Source organism: Heterocephalus glaber, unplaced genomic scaffold (genome assembly GCF_053883595.1).
Source record: "Heterocephalus glaber isolate CG9 unplaced genomic scaffold, H.glaber_assembly_v1.0 deba00001497, whole genome shotgun sequence".
Taxonomy (NCBI): Eukaryota; Metazoa; Chordata; class Mammalia; order Rodentia; family Bathyergidae; genus Heterocephalus; species Heterocephalus glaber.
The window spans coordinates 62,284,542-62,307,835 of record NW_028258320.1 but is presented as its reverse complement, the minus strand read 5'-3'; the positions used below and the strand labels follow the sequence as shown (position 1 = coordinate 62,307,835).

The 23,294-nt window shown below is 46.6% G+C and overlaps 1 protein-coding gene across 32 annotated transcripts in view; it reads left to right on the top strand.

The window, feature by feature from the left end:
- The window catches only part of Tacc2 (transforming acidic coiled-coil containing protein 2), a 228,737-nt gene that overhangs the window by 203,161 nt on the left and 2,282 nt on the right, over window positions 1-23,294 (top strand). For 31 of the 32 annotated variants that reach the window (XM_087185641.1, XM_087185639.1, XM_087185629.1 and 28 more), the window contains 5 exons: window positions 959-1,002; window positions 6,472-6,632; window positions 6,882-6,988; window positions 7,340-7,460; window positions 10,258-10,794. In XM_087185641.1, the coding sequence (XP_087041767.1) occupies window positions 959-1,002; window positions 6,472-6,632; window positions 6,882-6,988; window positions 7,340-7,460; window positions 10,258-10,323 (499 nt within the window). In that variant the 3' untranslated portion in view covers window positions 10,324-10,794. Of the gene's footprint in view, window positions 1-958; window positions 1,003-6,471; window positions 6,633-6,881; window positions 6,989-7,339; window positions 7,461-10,257; window positions 10,795-12,430; window positions 12,635-15,084; window positions 15,191-23,294 lie in introns of those variants that run through there. The other variant, XR_015440579.1, reaches the window with a different exon arrangement.

Genomic DNA, 23,294 nt, shown 5'->3' with positions numbered 1-23,294 from the left:
CTCATTAAATTCCTCCCAGAGCCTAGGTCAGAGTCAAGGGGCATCCTGTACCAGGTAGTGGGCGGAGCCCCCAGCTCCTGCACATGACTTTCCAGAGTCACACACCCCGCTGAGGCAGATCAGCAGGGCCCAGGCTGCCTGGCCCTGAGTCTTTGTGGATCCTGGATCTGTGGCCGTTAGCATCTGTTGGTTCTCTTGGGGAACCATTATCCATCATTTGATAATGCAGATGAAACTCTGCATCTTTTCCCAAGGTTTCTTTTAGAAGATTAACTTTGGAGGGAGGGCTGCCCACATCTCTCTGCTTTCACTTGAGGGTAGCTAAGAACCAGGCTTATAAGAAGGGATCTTGGGTTTCTGTGCAGCTGCTATTTGTTGAAACTCCCCAAGAAGTGCTCCTTTAAGCCCATTCCCTGCTCCAAAAATGCAAGTGAATGAGAAATGGCCTCGGGCCTTGAGGAGCTTCTCTTCCAGTGGAGAACACAGGGCTCCTGTGCTGGGAGGCCAGCCATAGGAGAGGCTTCAGAAGAACATGCAGAGGAAATGTTAGAGTGAAGGAGAAAGCACTTGGAGGGGAGAACATTTGAGAAAGACCTTGAGAAAGAGACTCTGAGTTGAAGGTAGAGAGGGCATGTGAACAGCGTGGAGAAGGGCATGGAGATGAGAAAGCCAGAGCCCATGGGAAATCATTTGTTCACTGAACCACCATGTTCCTGAGATGGCTGGGAGGTGGTGAGATTGCTGAGGGGGATCAGGCGCTGGCTGCAGAAAGCTTCAGTCATGGGGCTGAAGGTTTGGCCATGGTGGGCAGTGGAGGGCCTGAAGGGTGTGTGTGGGGAAGCGCACTGTGTTTAGAAGCTCTTGTGGGTGTGCAGAACAGTGCAGTGTGAGGGGTGGTCACACTGTTCGCATCCAGCACCTAGGCCCCTGGTCCAACATTCTTCTCTGTCTCTTCCAGGAAGATCGTGGCCGAGTATGAGAAGACGATTGCACAGATGATAGGTTGGTATCCTGACTCAGTTGCTTCTACCTGCCCTGAGATTTCCTTACCAAGGGAGGCCTTTGAGAACATGAAATCCTCAGGAGGAGCGAGAGCAGCTTGGCGAGTGGGTCTCCTCCCGGGCCGGGAACTGGGATTTCTTGGAACAGCCTGTCAGGATGCGCCTCAGCATTCTTAATGCCTGTGGGAGCATGGTGGCCACCTCCATAGGCACTATTTGACCCACACAGGAACTGTCCACCTCATGGGAAAAGAGATTGAAGTTTGCCCCTGAGATGTTTGGAGGCTTTGGTTTTTGCTCATGGAAGAAAATAGGAATCAGATTCCTAAACCCTATTTTAGTTTGGATTCAAGCGACAGAATTCTCACACTCAGCCATTACACAGGGGTCTCGGGCCAGGACAGTAGAACTGTGGCAATTGCCTACCTCCTGGCCCTTCCTTCTGTGACTGACAGACCCTATTAATCAATCCCAGTACTCTCTTCCCGAGACTGCACACTGCCTCAAAATCAATCTTAACAAAGTGCCCCACAGCTAGCACTGACACATTGCTGATAAAAGAAGGCCTCTGGTTACAAGTTACAATTGGGCCTTCATTTTCTGTTCTATACCATCTTCCTTTTCTTTTTTGAAAAATGAGAAAAGATTTTGCAGAAGCACCAAACCCAAGTTTTTACATTAGTGATCACTGTTCAGAAGTAATATTATGACTTGGATCATGGTGTTTATCCTTCTAGCTGTTTAGTTTTAGGTTCATGATAATCAGTTTTTTAAAAATCTTTTTCGCTTAAGGGTATATGGAGTAAAAACTCCCCAGTCCCTGCAAGCCACCATTGATATGTTCCAGTTTGACATTCCGCTAGCAAATAAGCCCTCTCCCAAACATTTGGCTTTATGAGTCACATCCCCCCTCTAGCTTGTCCCAAGATAAATAGAACAGTAGCCTCAGTAACAGTGAAGAGGCCATTGAGTGCCTTCCAGAGGAGTTTTTTTGTTCTGTTTTGGTTTTGATTTTGGTAGTACTGGAGATTGAACCCGGGGCCTCACACTGAGCTGCACCCCTAGTTATTTTTTAATTCCAGACAGTCTCACTCAAATTGCCCGGGCTGGCCTTCAATTTGGAATCCTGCCTCAGCCTCCAGAATAGCTGGGAGTATAGCCATGCACTGTTGCAGCAGGCTCAGAAGAGCTTTAATTATATATGGTTGATTATAATCAAGGCCATTTCGCCCTGAGCTCCAGAAAAGCCCACTTGGTTGTGTCAACCTCACTGTATGCTTTCTATCATATGAAATGGGTTGAATTGGTTTAAGAATTTGTGAACACATATGGATGAGATAAAAACATTTTCAAACTCTGGGAATTGACAATGCTAGTAAAAGTGATCAGGATGAAAGATTTACCATACCTTGCTTCGCCAGTGCTTCTGTTTGCAAACAGTTAGGTTTGAAAACAAAAGTGTGTGGCAAAATGTTGCTTCTATTCGCAAACTCCTCATGGGGTGACAAGCATGACCACCCCCACCCACCCATCATCTTCCCCAAAATCATAAAATACATCGTTCGTAAACCAAGGTACACTGTACATCTGCCGAGTTGAGCAGACCTTTGCCCTCCTGGAGGCTTGAACAGGAGAGCATCGCTTAGAACTACCACAGCTCTTCCGGAAACATCTGAGCCACGCACTTGTAATTCCGTCCTTGGTGATGATGCATTGGCAGATGTTAGAATGGGTATTGAGGGCCCTGAGCTTTGCTCTGGAGAGAAGTCTGCCACAGCCAGCTTTTCATGCTTAGCTGGTACGTTTGATACAAGCAGACTCTTGAGAACTCAAAAACGTGAGAACCTCTCTAGTTAGCGTGAGTGGCCAGTCCCTGTGTGATAGAACAGTTTCTAGTTTGAATATTTGCAGGTGAGAGCAGTTGGGATGTTTTCAATCTGAGACATTGTTAAGAGTGTGCACAATGCAATTCCAGTTTGGTCCTTGAGAGAATGACAGCTTTCCCTTTCCCCTGACTCCAGGGATTATGGCCACATATGCTGCCTCCCTCCCTCAAGGACACCTGGTGTGTTTGGCTAGAGCTTCTCTCTCCAAGCACTGTAGATTCAGCCCGCTTTGAGCAATTTCTGTACCTTCTGGGTGGCTCTGAGAGACCCCTCCAGAGTCTAGCTGAGAGTAGCACGTCACTCAGGTTGATCGTGCCCCCTGCCCCATTCCTCATTCCTTGTCCTCTTAGTTACCCACTTTTCCAGAGCTTTTCTCATCTGAAAGGTGGCACATCCATGGTTGTTACTGTTACAGGTCATTAACTAAAGCCACTGTGCCTGTCCTCATAGAAGACAGCAGGGGCCTGGGGCATGACTGGGACCAGCTGTAGCTGTGCGTGGATGTACCTTTTTTGGGCAGCTGTGGGTTGCCACACACCCATGAGCGTTATCTGGATTTCATTTTTTCCTCTCCCATTTTCACTCACCTAACCAGCATCCCTCATGGTAGGGGAAACTGAGGCCCTGCAAACAGAACAGTGCAGAACCAGAGTGAACATAAGCATCTTGAAGTTGACACGAATGCAGCCCACCTGGCTAGCTCTTTCTGGTTCTGTGGCTCCCGTACAGGTTTCCCAGATGCTCCCACACGTGTGACACTGGTCCTGCCATCATTGTTCCTTCTATGAACATCAGATGTGTCTTATCAAATTCAAATACTGGCTGCTTAGAATTTAGGGGAAAAAGAGAGTTCTGTGCTTTCTGCATTCCAGGTTGTGCGACTGATTTTTTTCTGCTTTCCTAACAACTGCCCTGATTATCTGTTTTGCTTCCATTTTCTGTTGCTTCTTGCCCTTTGCTTGCAAAACAAACAGGCAAGCCTGGTAAGTAAATGCTTTTCCCCTAATTTTCCCCATTGCACCCCCTGTTTGTGTTTTGTTTTTTGATTTTTGTTGTTTTTGCTTCGTGTTTGCTGCATTCCCCACGTAATTTAATAACGTTTTGCTGAAAAAGCCAGAAAAGCCTTCTGAGGCATTGTTCTGTTGTCGAGTGCAGCGTGTTGCTGGTCTAAGGCTGATTTCCTGATTTGAAGAACCTAACTGCATTGGTCACGTATAAAAAGATTTGCACACCGTTCTCATCGCCCCAGTCTCCTGGGAACTGGGCAGTTCTATTTTTAAAAGGGTTCAGTGGGGAAGAAAGGAAACCTGAGGCAGGAGACGTCTTGGATCCAGGAAATCAGATGGACTCCGTTTGATAAATGACTCCTTTCCCTTCACTGGCTGAATTTGTATACGTGGCGGGGGCAGATCAGCTGGGAGTATGCTGGGAACTAAGGAAGCACCTAAAATGCAAAGAATAAAAACAAGCATTTGGCTACTAAGAAAACACGGAAGTGCCCTTTTTGAGGAGAATCGATGGAGCAAGCAGCTTGCCGGAGACTGTTCTGTTAGGCACCCCATTCCCCACGAGTCACTTCAGCACACTGTTGCAGAGATTCAGGGGTTCGTTATGGACTGGTGTGGTTGATAATGGGTCCCTGCTATCAGGCTCTTTCTAGGCATTGAGGGCCGTGTATAGTCTCATTTAATCTCCCAGTGAGACAGAAATAGCATTATCCCTGACTTCCGGTGAAGAGACCGAGACTCAGAGTTCAAAACCCCTGTCCAAGGTCACACAGGCGGGAAGCATCAGAACCAAGATTCAAACTTGGGTGATTAGATTTGGCAGCCTCTCAACCGTTGCTCTGTGTGGCTCCAGGCTGCTGAGTGAAAGTGGTGGAGCCCTGTGATCACAGAGGCAGGGATGGAGAGACATCAGGCATCTTCTCGGCCACCATCATCTGCGTCGTGAAGGGGTTGTTATGGATGCAGGTTCCTGGCCCCAGCCAGTGGGGGTGCGATGCGCAGGCTGTGCACAAGCCCTGCAGCTGACTCGAGCACACTCACCCGTGACAGCTGCCTAGATTTGTTCCCTGAGAGGTCAGGACCTTTGACCAGTTTCATTTCAGGGATTGAGCCCATTCAGGTGGTGGCCCCACCCAGCAAGGTAGCAAGATGTCCGTGTAGCAGGGAAAAGAACCAGCCCAAACCCCCCTGCTGTTACAGGAGCTGTGTCTTTCAGAGTCTAATCACAGGAGCCCTGGGTAAAAATGTGGTCACGATCAGGGCTTTGGGTTTGGGTTTGGGTTCTGCTGCTTCCTCAGTGAACAGTGACTCCATTTCACCGTCTGTAAAAGAAAACAAGAAAGTCTCCACATGGGTTACTATAAGGTTCACCTGCTCATTCATTGCATGGACTGAGGAGACATCAATTGGGGAGAGACATTCTTCAAGTCTCAGTCAGAGCAGTGGGCAAAACAATCCAGCGAACAAACAAAAATCCAGACTCTGGTGCCTGCCCTTGAGTGTGTGTACAGTGGGGAGGTGGGCGGCCAGCACACATGCATACATGCACATGCACACACACCTGCATGCATGTGCATGCACGTGCCTGGTCTAGTGATACAGAAGGGCTGCTGTTCCAGTGAGGAGAATAAAGGACTAGAGAGTGCAGAGGGAGCACATTCCACACTTTCTGGAGGCAGCAAGGGATCAGAGTCCTGAGTGCATTGCGGGAGCTCTTCGGCTGCCTGGTTGTAAAGACCATCAGGCTAAAGCAGAAGGGCCAGGGAGGATAGAGGGCAGAGTGTGTGGGGAAGGAGTCTGGGTTTTAGTCCTAGCACAGGGGTAAGCACTTCAGGTTTCTGAGCAGGAGTGAGGTGGGCTGGTTTGCACTCAGGAAGCTCATGTGCTGCTGGGTACTGGCTCAGAGCATTCGCTGAGCAGAGCTATCAGTGCAGTGCTGGACATAGGAAAGTTAGTGGTTGCTATTGCTGTCATTGTCGCCAAAGCAGAATCAGTACTCCAAACTGGACCCACAGTTAGTTTTGCCGTGCATCACTGGAGTTTGAGCTTGTGTCAAAGAAACTTTCAGTGTGAAATAGGATTTAGGGGAGAAAGTTTTGTGGGCTCTCAGTTTATGGGATGTTTCAGGGATGAAGAAATCTTTTTCTCTCTCAGTGACTGTCTGTCTTGCTAACCCTTAGAGACGTTCACCCCTCAAACCTAGGTCACAGCACCCTTTAATCATTCCCCCACTTAAATGCAGTAGTGATGTCTTTATCTGCTGGATCTGTTTGCTGTGGGGAAAATAGAGTCACTAGGGTCTCCAGTATTGGATTGTAAGAGCCTGCCTTGATTAGGTTAAAGGATAATGGTTAATTTTCACCTGTACAGGATCAAGTCTAAAATGCTGGGCCTGCAGGTTTCGTTCCTTTAGAGACCGCCTGGAAGGGCTTTGGGGAGTGGGTCCATTCCAGGGAAAAGCTAGGGCTTCAGATGCACCCACTGGTTAGGCTGAGTTGCATCTGAGGCCTTGGCTGGCCCCAAGGACCCAGTGGGGATTTCCGGTGCCATTGTTTGGCTCCTTTTCTCTCCTGCCAGAGGATGAACAAAGAGAGAAGTCAGTGTCCCACCAAACAGTGCAGCAGCTGGTCCTGGAGAAGGAGCAGGCCCTGGCCGACCTGAACTCCGTGGAAAAGTCTCTCGCTGACCTTTTCAGGAGATATGAGAAGATGAAGGAAGTCCTAGAAGGTTTCCGCAAGGTGTGTCTGCGTTCATGGGCAGAGCAGGAGGCTGGGTGTGCATGGTAGAAAGGCAGGAGCTCTTTGAAAGTGTCTAGTGGGGACTCCAGGTCCATCGTGAGCTGACTGTGAGGAGGTGGATCCTTGAAGGCTCGGGAGGGAGTCAGGCTTGGCCTTCTGGAGTTCTACATGTGTCCTAGACTTGGTGAGGTTCCTGGCACTCCTGGGCATTTCTTCTTGTGAGCCTGACCCCTGTCCTCTTCATGCCAGAATGAAGAGGTGCTGAAGAAATGTGCGCAGGAGTACCTGTCCCGAGTGAAGAAAGAGGAGCAGAGGTACCAGGCCTTGAAGGTGCACGCAGAGGAGAAGCTGGACAGGTAACACATCCCTTACTCAGCTGGGAGTCCAGTGGTTCCTGCCATTGCTTTGGAAAGGGCAGCCAATCCATGTGCATTTCTTGGTATGACCTGTGCTAGGGGCACACTCAATTAGTATGTACCATGATAAAGGAGGGACGTATGTTGTAATGTTCAGGGTACCCAGAGCACTTCAGCCTTGTGGGAATTGGGGATGGAGGTCTTACTGAAATCCTATGTGCAGGCTCTGGTTGATGGGTTGGAGCAAGTGCCTTCTACCCAGAGTTGAGAAGAGGGAGGTAGAAGGCACCTGTGGTAATCGGTGGCCACCTATGACGGAGGATGATCATTTTGAGCCTCCTGTTCTCACAGGGCCAACGCTGAGATTGCCCAGGTTCGAGGCAAGGCCCAGCAGGAGCAAGCTGCCTACCAAGCCAGCCTGCGGAAGGAGCAGCTGAGAGTGGATGCTCTCGAAAGAACACTGGAGCAGAAGGTAACAGGACAAGGGTAGGGGCTCCCGCTAGTGGGGCTGGTGCTGTCCTGCCCGCAGCCAGGCTAGCAGATCAAAGGAGGCGGAGCTAAGAGCCAGAGCCAGCACAATGGTGGCACTTTTGGACAAGTTCATTCTTCATAAGCATACCTGTATCTCCCTCTGGAAGGTCCAGCTTAACACCAGCCCTGAGGTGGGCTTCCTTTCTTCCTTTTCTGAAATTCTCTGGTTATTTACTTCCTTTTTTTCATTCCTCTTCAATATTCATTCTTTTGTACAGTATTTGTTAAGCACCTCTGATTTGCCAGGCATAGCACTTGATTTGAACCTCTGCATCCAAGGTGCCTGTTAGTGAGAGGATGGGGTAGAGACAACCGGCTGACCCAGAGAATGTGTAGTGTCAGATGTCCTCTTGTTCCATGGGCAGGAGGCAAACTCCTGAGGTCACTTAGCTTGTCCCCAGGTTTCCTGATTTCCATGTGATACCCAGCCCACTATGTATATCCCCTCCCCAGGCATCCAGATGAGGAGCTCCGTCAGCCCAGGGGTGCTCTAAGAGTGCTGCGCCAGAGAGGCTGAGTCTGTGTGGGGGCCAGGCCCTGTCCTGGTGTGTTTCTTGAATGGGGGAGGTTTCTAGACATGTAGCCTCCTTCCAGTTTATTTCTAAGGGCTGGGGATTTAGCTCAGTGGTCCCGCTGCCTGCTTTGCAAGTGCAAGGGCCTGAGTTCGATCCCTGGTACCAGAAAAAAAAAAAAAAAAGGTTTCTGCACACCAGTTTACCAGTTTATTGCTGAGCCTTAGCATTGCCCTGGTCATCAGCACTCAGCAGCCTCGGGTAGCAGTGCATTTTATACATGTAGGCATCGATGAGCACTTGGCATTGGTAGGCAAATGAGGATCAGCCTGTCTCCCAGGTGGTTCCTGCTACCGAAGAAACACCCGGAGGTTCCAGCATGGCCTAGAGAAGCATCTTGGCCAAATAGCAGTAACCTCTGCTCTGGTCAAAGACTAAGTCTCACCTTACTTAGATGATATCAGAGATAGAGCCCTGGGAATTAACAAGCTCGCCTCCTCACCCCACTTTGCCATCCATACGGCTGTGGGCAAGGCTTGTCCTTCACCTCAGTTTCTAGGTTCCCTTCAGCTCTGCAAACATTTGAGATGTGAATTTCCCCAAGTCCAAGTTGTTCCTCGCTTGTCACTGTGTCCCCCAGTATGTTCCTAGTTCTCCAGAATCCAAATGGCGAGGAAACGCATGGTACAGATCACTGTTTTCATTCTGCCTTTTCCACTTAGGATGAAAAAGGCTAATGGTCACCAGGCAATTTAATATCAGAACTGCATTTTAAAAGGAAAGAGCCTGGTCCTTGCCAAATATGCCAGATATGTTGAGCTTAGCTCCTTCATGGGGTAGTTTGCTTGGTGGTGGCTGATGATGCCAGGATAGAGCTTGGAAATTCTCCAGGCTTCAATATCTAATGGGTCTGCTTATGCTTCTTCTATGAGTCACTTGGCATTTTGTTTAATAAGTATAATAACGAAGCTATAGAACCACCAGGTCAACTTGAGTTTATTTTCCAGGCTGGCCACATCTGACTGACTGTGTGAACATAAGTAAAGTGCTTAATCTTTCTGAGCCTCAGTTTCCTCACTGAAAAAAATATGGTTATTAGTGGCTTCCTTTAAATGACTGACATTAGAACCCAAAATGTCTAGCGTGGTGACTGGCACATAGCAAGAACCTAGTAAGATAAGCAGTTGTCATTAGCAGCCCAGCAAGGCAGCAGTGGTACTGACAGTGACTTTAAGATTCATGGTCAGATCCAATCCCATTTGGAGCCTTGTCTTCTAGCAGTGCCTCTCTGAATCATGACCACAGAGTGTACATGCTAGACAGGAAGTAGGGTAGCTGAAGTAGACTATGCTTTCCCCCACTGCGTGACTCCATGATGCATGGCACCAGGAGTCCTACCCCCTGGCTCTGACCTGGAACATGTTCCAGAAAGTCCTGCGGTTTCCAGGGAAGAACCTCAGTACGGCCCCAGGGACAGGTTTTTGCTAATGACTCACCTCCCATAGAGACCTTGAGGAAATGCAGACTGCAGAATGTACCTAGGATGCCAGAAAGACCTGTCCCCTTGGAGACAGCCTTTAGGGACCTTTGTGCCATTAAAGCAGGTCAGCCTGGGGGCTTGGTGTCTAGCTCACTGAGAGCTATGCCATGTCTGCATGATGGGGACATGTCACTGGATGTCCTGTCACACAGGCTGGAAATACTGCTGTGCAAACATGGTTGGTTGCCCTTGACTGGTCTTCAAAGGATGCGCGAGGTGCGGCATGAGGAACATTTTGAAGCTACCTTGCATCTACTCTGCCTACTTCACAACACCTGTCTCCATGGCAGCATCTACAGGGCATCTTCCAAATAATGCCAGTGTTTCTATCCAAGTAGAATCACCTGACCCTTCTTGTGCAGTTTCTCCAGAAACCCCAGACCGTCGTTACCCCAGAGCTTGTCCTTCATAGGCAAATAGAGGCAAGCACTGTATTGGTGAACCCTGTACCATGCGCTGGTCACTCTGCTAGGGACTTTGCATTTCTTGCCTCATTTATTTCTCAGACAGCTAGAGATGTGTGCTAGAGCAGGTGGTGGGGTTCCAAGTCATTTCTCTCCCTGCTTTAGACCACTTTAGGGGGGACCAAGAGGCAAGTCAGACCTCATCCTTACAAAGTTCCCAGTGCCTCTTCCAGTTGGCTTGATTTCCAACACCAGAAACTTCTTTCTTGTCTCTACTTTCAGAATAAAGAGATAGAAGAGCTCACCAAGATTTGTGATGAACTGATTGCCAAAATGGGGAAAAGCTAACTCTGAACCAAATGCTTGGACTTGACTGTTGCGTGCAATATGACCACTGGCACACTGCTGTCCCTGGAGTTACACGGACAGGTTCTGTTTTCACTTTTCGTATGCACTACTGTATTTTCTTTCTAAATAATGTTTGATTTGATTGTATGCAGTACTAAGGAGACTATCAGGATTTCTTGCTATTGGTTTGCATTTTCCTAGTATAATTCATAGCAAGTTGACCTCAGAGTTCCTGTATCAGGGAGATTGTCTGATTCTCTAATAAAAGACAAATTGCTGACCTTGGCCTTGCCCTTTGTACACGAATTCCCAGGGTGAGCAGCTTTTGATTTAATACGAACATGTACAGCGTGCATAGGGACTCTTGCCTTAAGGAGTGTAAACTTGATCCACACTTGCTGATTTGTTTTAAAGAACGCATGTTTCAAATAAAATCTTCTATTGTAAATAAATTTTTTTCTTTGGATCTTGGCAGTGAGTGTGGTTGTGATTTATTTTCTGGGAAGGGTTGAGTCTTTTCTTGCTTTTGTTAAAGAATATCAGATTTGGACTTTTGCTTTTTGGCTCATTTATCTGGGCTCACTTCTTTGTCTGTTGATTTAAATAACATTTCCTTCATTATTGTGGTGGGGTTTGTAAATGAAGCTAATGAGAAATATTGACTCACAACTTTAAATAATTAAGGGGATGCATTGGATTAGCTTAGGTTTTCTTTTTATCAAGTGTCTGCTTGTAGGAGACAAAATCTGTTTCCTTCTGTTGGGTCAAGGAAGTAATGGGCTGTTGCTCTTTCAGTTCAGTCCCTTAGTGTGTGACGTTGTGCATTCCCTTCTAAGTGATTAGGAAAAGGCGAGCCATTCCGGAGGGGAGGCAAGTAATTAAGGTACTTAGGCCTTCCCTGCTCTGACCTTGCTCAGGGACCTCATGGAGAAGAGTGGGTAAATGCGGGCATTGAGAGTTAGAAAGGTACTTGTGTGGTTGTTTTCCCCCGAGGGTTGCCATAACAAATCATCCCAGTTTAACAGCTTTAGAGAAGTTGGTTCTTTCTGGAGCCAAAGAAGGAGAATCTGCCACCTTCCTTTCCGCTTCCAGTGGTTGCCACAGTCCTTGGCATTCCTCAGCTTGCATATACCACCCTTCTGTCTCTGCCTGTCTCACCATGGCCTTCTCCTATCTGTATTTCTGTCTCAATTCTCCCTCTCCTTTCTTATAAGAATACCCACTGTTGGACTTAGAGCCCATTCCAAATCTTGGATGATCTCATCTTGAGATCCACAATTACATCTGCGGAGACCCTATTTCCAGATAAGGTCACAGTCACAGGTAGCAGGGATTAGAGTATGGACATTTCTTTTTGGGAGACACGTGGGTGCCAGTGGGTAGGTAGTAGAGGTTCTGATCATACAGAGGACCTCTGAGCCCTTATGGCCTTCAGCTCAGATCCCTCTTTCTGGCCCAGTGGCTGTGGCCTACTCGCTGACGTAGGGCTACCCCTCACTGCCTGGGCAGACCTTAGGCAGCCTTAGTTATGGGGCATGGGGTAGGGTGGGGTCGCTTTTGTGACTTAGAAGGTGAATGAAGTTCAGGTGACCCAGTCGGTGCCAAGGAGAGAGGTGGCTGTGGGCATGCGTGGCATCTGAGAGTGTTTCATTTCTGCTGCACTTTGGGCTCCTCCAGCCACGCAGGCCTCTGGTCCCCACCATCACCCTCACCTGACAGGCTGCTGAGCCAGAGCAAGGGACTGCCTCCCTCCTCTCCCAGCATCCTTTGCTCACTCCTCCATGCTAAACCTTCTCTGTCCTGGCCCCAGGTTCTGCCCTTGACTGCTCTAGTAGAAGCTTTTATTTTTATTCAAATAAAACATTTCCATTACTAAAAAAACCAATCAGAATTGTAGGTAAGAGGGTGTGATGGTTGATGAATGTGTCAGTTTGAATAAGAGAAGCTGAACTAAACTGGCTCAGCAATTCCACAATGGAAGACCCACCCTAGGGTGGCTTGTCGCGTGGATAGTGTAAGGGGACCTGAAGAGGGAAGGCTCACTTCTATTTCCCTGGAGGAGCTCCGGTCTTGGCCTTCAACTTGGACATCATCTCCTGTCTTCCAGTGAAGACTTACCAGCTTCCGGCACAGATCCTCAGCCTTCAGGGTGGACTCTTCAGCCGTCCATCACATACTCATCGGCCTCCTGATCCAGACTCTCAGCAGACACTCTGTGCCAGTGAGCTCCAGACCTTCTACTGGATCCCTCAGTCTCCAGTGCACAGACAGACCCTCTGCACTCTTCTGCACCTGCCTGTGGGCGGCCATTGTAAGCCAGTCTGTAAATTCTTACATACTTGTATATCTTGTATTACATCTGTGTCTGTGCTAAACACTGACTGATACAGCAGGGAGAGAGCCAGTCATAATCTCCAGACCAAGAAGCTTTTGATGCTTTTATGTATTTTTTTTTTTTTACCTTTTTGTCTTGAAATATGAAATGTGTTATTTGTGTAGAAAAACAAGATTATTTGGAGTCCTGCAGTAGCAGACCCACACAGCCACCTGCAGGGGTCCTGTGTTGTTAACTTTTTTCCATCTAATCCTGTAATCTGACCACTGTGTTATGTAGTAAATTGGGGGGGGTTGTATTTGCAGTCCTAGGGATCAAGCCCAGGGCACTCTACCACTGAGCTATATCCTCAGCCCTTTCTTAGGTTTTATTTTGAAACAAAGTCTTGCTAAGTTGCCCAGGCTGGCCTCAAACTTTCGCTTCTCCTGCCTCAGCCTCCCGAGTAGCTGGGATTACAGCCATGCACCCCCATGCCCAATTAAAAAAATTTTTTTTGGTAAAATTATTTGTATTTACTTAGAAGCATTCCAAATGTCAACAAAATAGCTGCATGTTTTATTTTTTTGCAATTATAGTGGTATTCAGTTAACAGTTTATATAAGCTGCATCAGAAACAACTACAGATGGGGCCGGGGATGTAGCTCAGTGGCGCCCCGCCTGGCTGGCAAGTGCAAGGTCCTGAGTTCAATCCCCAGTACCACCAAAAGAAAGAAACAATTACAGATGAAAAAGTGACCATCCCTATATATAACTGCTGTGCACCAGCAGGAAGCTGCTGTAGACTTCCATGCCAGTTACAGCCCCAAGCTACCATGCAATGGCTATTGACAATACCACCAGGGAAAGCTGTCTAAAGACATGCTCAGGGATACATGAAGCATAACCCCCCCAAAAGACTGTAAAGTTTAAAAGCAAATCATGCATAGTCTTCAAGTTCAATATTTTCTTTAAAATGATTGAATTATGTACAGGATGTTAAGACAAGAAAAAAAAACCCTGCTAGAATCAACTTATCTTCACCTTCTTCCTAGCTTTTTACAGCCTTGGCAGCTTTTTTTTTTTAAATATCAGGCTTTCCTTGAGCTCAGCAATATCCATCTTGTGTTTTTCCTTCAGCCCGTGTTTAGTTATTTTTTTCTCAGGGAGGAACAGTCACCCAGTGCCAGTCTACTCTCACTTGCCTGGGCGCTGTCCCTGGAGCCCAGTGTGCTGCAAACCAACAAACTTTTGTATTGGTAAATACAGCCATTCATTTTAAATGGCTCCGTAGCATTCATGGTACCCAAGTCCCCCTGATCCCCCTGGGAATGGGGGATGTTGTATGGTTTTCCATATGATGTTATCATTCTGCGTTCTGCATGAGTACCCTTATGTACATGTGTGAATAGACTCCTTTGGCTAATCCTAGGAGTGGCTCACCTGGCCTATAGGTATTGCTGCTCTAGCCCAACACCGCTGGGAACATTGGCTTCATCGCATGTTGAGTTTACTACTTGCAGTGAGGCAGGACATATGCCAGGGGGAGCCCTGAAGGAAGCCATATGCAGGAAGAGGGTCTTGGGAAGGCATCACACAGGATTTGGACCTGGAGTAGGTGGTTCGGGGGAGGGGTTAATACTTTGCGTGTATTGGATGCTGTTGGTGAGGGACAGGGACAGTTCTAACACTGGTCTCTCACTGAGCTATTAGATCCACACTTAGCAAGGTAAAGCTGCAGGGGTCAAGGAGCCAAGATTGAGAGGTGCTTGGCCCTTTCTGTGTTTTCCATAATGTGCATGATGCTCGTGGTGTGGTCTTGTTTTGCTTGATCCACCACAGTCCTAGTGCTCTGCCCTATGCTCGTGTTCTGACAGTGCTTATGGTCAAGGCCTGGCTGTGAATTCCCCACCAGCTCCTGGATTTCAGATACTGTCTTGTTCTTCTCAAAGGATGTGGACATTTTCCCCCCGATGGCCCAGCTCACACCTCAAAGAGCTGTACTTTCCTTGGTGCTGCAGATGGAAACCAGGGTTTCTTGCGTGCCATGCAAGTGCTCTATTCCTGAGCCACACTCCTGACCCAGATAGGCACACATTTTTAAATTTGGGAAGCCCAATGCCAAATGCTATTCCCCTAGATAGCCTCTCTCTCCCTCAGTGATGTATTCCCGTTGAGGTATGTGAATCATCCCCTAAGCTCCTCTGCCTGTCAGCTCACTTTTTTCTTGAGCGACCTCACTACCCCAGCACAGCCAGTAATGCAGCTCTGTCCTCCAACTTTGTTCAGCATGCTTCACTGTGCCTACTGAGTACTATATTTCCATTCATGTGACTCACCTTGGACGCCCTTAAAGCCCATGTCAAGGTCAACCAGAGGTACAAGTTGTGCCCCTCTGGACAAGAGGTTAGGCCAGAGATAACCACGGTCCTCTTCCTTCACTTCCCAAGGTGATTTGGCAGGAAGTGGGAAGGAAAGCCCACTGCCAGCAACTGCCCCTGGTGAGAAGCTAGTCTCTAAGATCTCAGCTCTGCCACCTCTGCCTGTGTGATCTGGGTAAGTCACTTAACCTCTCTGGGCCCAAGTGCTCATGTCTCTACTTTCCCATAATGCTGTTGGGAGGAAGACCTGGCCTCCAGATCCATGTGGGTTGAGATCAGCCACTTTTCCTTCTACTCTTCCTGTCACACATGTACTCTTGCTCACTCTTGAGGTGGCTCCCAAGGACTATTTATGTCATTTTGTTTTGCTGATCAGTGGAAAGAGCAAGAGGATGAGGCACCTGAGCCCCATCCAGAGATCCCCAGCAGCTTTGAGATTCTCTGCATCCTTTAGGAACCTCAGTTTGCCAAGACAGCTGAAATCTTTGACTTAGCACTTCCATGGGCTATCAAGTCAATGGCAATTGAGATTAAAACTTTGTGAGGACAGAGAGTGGAAGGGAATGTGTGGGGGGGACACAAAAGGGAGGTGATCACTGATGGTACTGGTAAGAGATGTGTCCTATCCATATGAGCAGGTTAGGGGTGGGATCATGTATGATTTCTTTTCCATTAAAGTTTGGGGCTCTACCCCTTGGGTGTGAGATCTGAGGGGCCCAAAGCAGAGACAAGGAGCAGCCACTGCAGCCATCATCAGATCTTTCTTTTTTTGTACCGGGGATTGAACTCAGAACCTTGAGCTTGTGAGGGAGGTGGTGGTACCACTGAGCTAAATCCCCAGCCCTCCATCATCAGATCTTAAATAGCCAGGTGTTAACAAGCCAATAACCTTGGCAAAAAAACAGACCTGAGGACCAGTGGAACAGATTAGAAGATGCAGAAACAACTCCAGACACACTCAGCCATCTCATCTTTGACAAAGGAGCCAGACACCCTCACTGGAGGAAAGATAGCCTCTTTAATAAATGGTGCTGGAAAAACTGGCTTTCCACCTGCCAAAGATGAAAACTAGACCTATATCTCTTACCATGCACCAAGCTAAAATTGAAATAGATCAAAGGTCTAAACATTAAAACAGAAATGCTAAATCTGCCAGAAGATAGGTTAGGTAGAACTCTTGAAGACATTGGTGTAGGTGAAGACTTTATGAATAAACCTCAGTCGTACAGGAAATATCACAAAGAATCAACAACTGGGATCTCATCTTATTAAAAAGCCTTTGCACAGCAAGAGACACCACCAACACAGTGAAGAGACAACTCAGTGTGGGAAAATTTTTTTTGCTAGATATTCCTCAGACAAAGGACTACTATCTAGAATATATAATGAACTCAAAAACATCAGACCTGGGCTGAGGATTTAGCTCAGTGGTGCTGCACCTGCCTCAAGACCACAAGGTCCTGAGTTTGATTCCTGGTACTGGAAAAAAATCAGACTCCTCAAATTTAAAGACTCAGTCCAAAAATGGGCATCTGAAATGAATTAGACACTTCTCAGATGAAGTAGAAACAGCAAATAAATATATGAAAAAATATTCAACATCACTGATCATCTGAGAGATGCAAATTAAAACAATGTTGGGATTCCATCTCCAGAAAGAATGGCTATCATCAAGAAATCAATGAATAGCAAATTCTGGAAGGCTGTGGAGAAGAAGAAACCCTTCTTCACTTTTGGTGGGAGTATGGACTGGTCCAACCACTGTGGAAATCAGTGTGGAGATTTCAAAAAACTAAAACGAGTTTCCATTTGACCCAGCTATTCCCCTTCTTGTTATCTTCCTGAAAGAATTAAAAGCATCGTACCACCAGCCTGAAGTTTTTCTTGAATACTTGCTTCTTGAGCACTTTGCACCTAGAAAACCACTTTTAAATTACCATTGTCATTGCCTTGGAAGTTTCCTCTTCTTTTTTGGGTTGGGAATAATATAGTTATGTCTTTTCTCTGTATATAAGTAGTATAACTTGTTACTTTCAAATACTAGTACTTTGAATACAAGTTTTTTTAATCTACAGAAACAATAATGCAAAACTATGTATTCCTTTGGGTACATTTCCTAAGCATAATCTTCCTAATTATGCTTATGCTTAAGTAAGCAAGTGCCCAATTTTGTTTGTATTTCTTGAGAATGTATTAACTTGAAGATAGAAACAATCCAAATATATGTCTAAATATCATGCAGAAGCCACTGATTTTTAAATATCCTTGGATAATCCATAAAAGGAAAAATTCCAATAAAACAAGTGAGAGTTGGCAGTATATTATGGTAGTTAATTCTGTACTTTCAGAAAAAAAGTAAAGCAAACTCCTCTTACCTTTTGTTTTTCTATTATAACGACCAGCTTTTGGTATTTCATTGTTACTGAGATCTATTTTTAAAATAAAATTTGTTCTCCATTTAAAAAAATCATACCACAGCAATATATGCACACCCATGTTTATAGCAGCACAGTTTTTAATAGCTACATCTTGGAAACAGCCCAAGTGCCCATCAACTGATGAATGGATAAAGATGTGGGTTGGTTTTTTTTTAATACAATGGAGTACTACTCTGGCATAAAGAAAGATTAAACTTGAGACATTTATAGCTAAATGAATGGACCTTGAGCCCATACTCTTAAATATGAAATAAATCGGACACATATGTTTAAACGGCATAGTTTCTCTGGTGTGAGAAACTGAAAGTCTAAATGAGAACCAAAATGTATAATAGATATTGTGAAATAGAAAATGTTCAAATAGGCAGAGGAAATAAGTGGGGGGCAGAAGAAAGGAAGGAAGGGAAAAGAAAAAAATGAGAAGAAAAAATGGAAACAAAGCTTTTGTAAATAAGGAGCTGAAGAGGGGTTGAAGGGAGAGTATGGGATAAAAAAAGAAGCTACATCATGTAAAGGTACAAATTCGCTATGATGAATGTGATTGTTATGTATATCTAAAATGTACCAGTAAACTTAATAAATAATAATAATAGAAAAAAGAAGCCTGTAACCTAGTACTTGGAAGGCTGAGGCAGGAGGCTTGCGAGTTTGAGGCCAGCCTGGGCTACATGGTGAGTTCAAGACTGACCTGGACTATGTAGCAAGATCCTGTCTCAAAAAACTAAAGAACAAAACAACAGAAGAGATATCAGAAACAGCAAAAACTGCCTGCTTTATTGGCAGTTGTTCCTTTCACTTAACCCTTGGCCCTGGTAAGATTCTGAAGTTTCTTTTTCTTTTCTGAAGTATGAACCCTAACAATTTCTGCATCTTCTAATATTGTCATACTCTTATTATCATAGTAAAAAAGTATCAAAATTTGTCATCTGTTGTGGTTTAGATAGAGATGTGTCCCAAAGACCTCAGGTGTTCATAGGCAGGGTGTTTGGAGGTCATTTGCATCTCGAGCTTATGGCTGAGAGTGCTGCTGGGAGGAGAGGCCTGGTTGGAAGGGGCAGAGGAAGAAGGTCAGTGCGGGGTGTGTGTGACCCCGGAAGTGTTTACCTCCCATCCTGGCTGGCTCCTCACTTTCCGCTCTCTGCTTCCTATCCCCCACCATGTGATCAGCTTTCCTCTGCCCAGACCCTTCTACCATGCTGTTTCTGTGTTTAAGCTTGGCAAACAGGGACTGCAACTTGAAACTGTGAGCCAAAGTGAACCTTTCCTCCTATAAGTTGCAGTATCAGATACAACAAGGAAGAAAGTGACTAAGACACCATTGTAACTATTCGTAAGTGTACGATACAGTATTATTAGTTATATGCAAATTGTTGTGCAACCATATCTACAGTTTTCTCATAACTGAAATCCTATATCCACAGAGCAACACGCCTCTTCTCTCTTCCCTTAAGCCTCGGGATACCTACCCATTTCCTTCCTCCTGTTTGGCACACTGCCTTCTCTCCTTCTGAATCACCCATAATATGTGTGTTGGTCTGCTCAAGGTACACACAAGTCCCTCAGGCTTTCTTCACTGTTTTTTCTTTTTGTTCTTTTGGATAGTTTCAAGTGACTTGTCTTCCAGTTCACTGATTCTTCTGCTTGATCAAAAATGCTGTTGAATTCCTCTAATGAATTTTTGATAGATTTATTATATTCTTCAGTCCTATAATTTCTTCTTGGTTCTTTTTTAGTTTCTCTCTTCGCTGATATTTTTGTTTTATTCATGTAGCATTTTTCTGATTTTGTTTAGTTGTCTGTGTTCTCTTATAGCACACTGAGGATTATTTTTAATTCCTTGTCAGTTAACTAACTCATCAATCCCCTTTCTTTATGGTCAGTTTTTGGAGGTTTATTTATTCATCAGACTAGGCTATGTTTCCTTTTTTTCTTCATGTGGCTTCTTATTTTTCTTTGTTGGTATTTGTTTATCCAAACAGCCACCTCTCCCAGCCTTTATGTAGAACCTCTCTCTGGCTTTATACATAGAAACCTTTACCAGTGGGGCTGGCTAATGATTTTGGGGGCCTCCCAAACCTTTTCTGGGGATGTGTCTTCTCTGGGTGTGAACATATAATTTCCCAATTAGAAAGGGTTCCCAGGTCCTCTTCAGGAGCTTGTGATCTCCTGTTCCCTGTTGTCTGTGTGTAGTGCTGCAGCTGCTCTGGTGCTGCAACAAGAGGCTGAGCTCTTCTTTTCTGCCAAGGGAGCTCTGGGGAGCCAAAGCATGCCAATTTCGTACCAGTGCTCCAAGCCAGGTGAGACAGGAAGCAGTCCCTTGGGAATCTTCCCCAAGCTGGAATGCTGGATGTGCATTCCACCCTTCTCCTTCCCTCCCCTAGCTGGGGCCTGGAGGGCTGGGCCACTGTACATCCATCACAGCCTGAGCACTACCAGCTAAGAGCTTTCAGGAAAACAAGCTAGAGCCATTCCTATTTATGTATATTTGTTATCTTTGACTTTGGCTTCTACCTCAGCTCCTGAGAGCTCAATGAGGTATGTATGTGCTGAGGACTCTGAGTATGGGCTGCAGGCTCTGGATCCCTGAGCTCACACACTGAAGAAAATGATGGATTCTGTCTGTCAAGGCCAGGGTTTCTGCTTGAGAGACAGTGGGGACTGACACCTGGGTTGCTTCCCCATCATGGCCACTAGAGGGAGCCTAAGACCCTGTTCTCAGCAGGTTGCTCCACAAGTGGCACCCAGAGGGGAGCTGGGATGTCAAGAGGGCCCCAAGTAAAGAATGTATTTCAGACTTCTTAATTGAAATCTTACATGAGGCTCAATGTCCCAGGGACAATTAGTTGAGAGATTTTGGGAAGGGAATGGAAAGAAGCATAGAGAGCAGATGTATCTTCTTGTGTATAGACTTCTGCTGAGATACGTACATACACACACACACACACACACACACTCACACTCACACACACTCACACTGGTCTTGGCACTGGATGGAGGAGAATCAACAGCCCAGACTCAGTAAGGGGAGTGGAGTGCACCATGATGTTTGAGGAAGCCAGAGACTCGAGATGAGTGTGTACACCTGCGTGGCTGGCTGTGAGCTTCTGTCCCTCCTGCTGAATGCGGCCTGGCTGCAGGGCCTGCACCTCGAGCCAGTGATGCCTAACACAAGGCTGGCTGACCGCCATCTGTCTGTGCATCACAAAGCACAGTGCCCCATTAAGTATCACTCACAAATGTGGGAGAAAATATGCAATGCAACGTTAAGTGAACAACCAGGTGAAAAAAATGAATAAGAACTCATTTAAATATATGTGTGTGTACAAAATATTGATTTACTATTAATTATAATTAACTTTGGTCTTAGAACTCAAATTATTTTTGTTGTCAAAATATTTTGTCTCTGAATTTGTGCCTATAAATGTGTTGTATTTTTTAAAGAAAAAATGATCCAACAATACTTTTCACATGTGAGAGAGGACGCAGAGCCTGGCTCAGGAGGACAGGCTCTGCCTCTAGGCTCTGCAGCTTCTGTGACCCCTGCAGCAGTTGTCGGAGGCCTGCTTCCTCGTGCTGCACCCAAGCGTCAGGGGAGGATGGACAGGCCCTGAACTGGGGCTAATCCCCTTCCATAAAGCAAAGCCTGTGTCTCTGTCCCTTCTTCTCCTTCCAGTTCTCCCCCAGCACATCCCTCCCAACCTCTGCTGACCTCTCCAGAGGTGCTAAGCTGAGAAGTGAGTGAGTGACTGGCTTCCTTTGGACCTGTCCTCAAATCTGATTGTGGCACCCATTGCTGCTGCTTCTAGTAAGCACAAAATGCTGAGCATCAGCTGCTCTCCAGCTGAGCGGCAGCCACTGGGGTCACTGTAATGAACTTCCTCCCATTTCATTCCTAATCCCCAAATCCAGTGTGTAACTAACTGGAGACATTGCTCTGAATCAAAATACACCCTTGGGGGCTACTGAGCATCAGAGTTTCTCCTAACGCACAAGCACACACAAATGTACTCAAAGACAACCGTACCGCAGTTGGGTACAAACACCAGACCATGACACCATAGACACAGACCTACACCCACGTGCACAGATGGGCCTGTGCACACGCGAAGCTCACCCACGTGCAAAAGCAGAGTGGTGAAGTTGTGCACCCAATTACCATCTCTCGAGACATAATGTTGAGCACTTCATCAGGGCCATCTTTGACCTTCAGGCTTTTGGAATGCGGAGACGGTAAGTCATTCCCAAAACCCTTCTGCAGTAGCCAACTGCTCTGCACAGAGAATGTGGGCATCAGGGAGGGCAGGAGAAGAGGATTTGAGGACTGAGGAAGGAGGAAAATTCAGAGGTATCTTACAAACCTCTGAATACATTTATACAGTGTTTTGTATTTTCCAGAACACGATCACAGGTAGATGGAGAAGCCACCTTCCAGCCCTACTTTACAATTTACATGGCTTGAGAGAGACTACAAGGAAGCCCATGAAAGCTGGTCCTGGGGACCCATGAGCTGCCCGATTTCACGTTCCTGTTACTATGACTCAGGCTCTCTACAAGCCCCAGGGCAGTGGTCCAGGCTTCTGATGAACCAGGATTCCTGGTGGACATGACTGATGTGACCACCACCTCCCCATCCTTGAGTTTGGGGCAAAGGTTTTGCAGAAAAAGTTGCTGAGGACACTACACGGTTCCACCCTTACTCCTGGCATGGAGCCTCTTCTTGTCTTTGTCATTCAGTTTTTATTTCCCAGAGACAGCAGGTTAAAAATTACCCGCTAACTAAGTAACTCACTAGGCCATAGCCTTTAATGATGTAAAACTTGATTCTTATTCAAAATTAAAAAAAACAAAACATTTCTGGAAAGCTCGAAGGAGAACACCTTTGAATGCCAGAGCTGGGAGGGATCTGAGAACCTTCCAGTCTAGTCTCACAGCTGAGGTGTGAGGTTTAGAGGGTTGATCCTCATGAAGGCCCTTGTAGAGACGCTTCCAGGTGGCCCAGGTGCTGAAAGGGCACATGGCACTCTGGGCAATAGGAATGGCACTTTCTCTGTGGAGGGAGGTGGGGAGGAAGTGTGTGGCACCTTGTTGGTCTTTGTGAGAATCTATGGCTCACAGGCTGGCCTGCGCTTACCCTCAAGGGGAGCCTCTAGCCTTCAACACAGCCTGCAGACTGTGCTGAAACCAGAACCCGAAACAGGAAGTGCTTGGAACCTTCCCTGCCATTTCCATGGTGCCCACAACAACCCTAGGAAACCACAGATAAGAGCCCCACTGAAGCACCTTGGACCATAAGGAAAAAAAGGTAAGCTCCAGATGTTCTGAGAGCTTTCGGGATTCGGGCTCAGAAGTGACCAGCCTCCAATTCTGCTGAAATTCAGAGACCGGTGGAATGAATGTTCTTCCATTCCACACACTTTGCGTGTGGACACTTCCATGGTGGGCAAGAGGGCGTCGGAACTCCAGATAGAACTGGTTCTTTTCATCTGCTATCAAGACCAAGAGGGCCGCCTAGTGTCAAGTGCTGCTTGAACTTGCTTCCTTCAGGTTGGCTGGCAGCGAGGAGGCTCAGGACTCCTGGTCAGGGAGTGAAGAGGTCTGGGAGCGAGAAACCATCACAAGCACCTCCTGTCCACTCAGAGGGGCTTAGGAGCTGACTCTCAATACTCACTCCCTGCTGGGGTGAAGAAAGAGCAAATACATTTCCCGGCATCAGATACCCTGGATGCAAGTTCAGCTAGTGGAGCTCTTGGGTATCAAGACAAAGGAAGCCAGGTGTAGCTCAGGATGAACCCCAGCTTCCTTCTCTCTACTGAGATGAATCACGAGGACATGAGGGAGTCC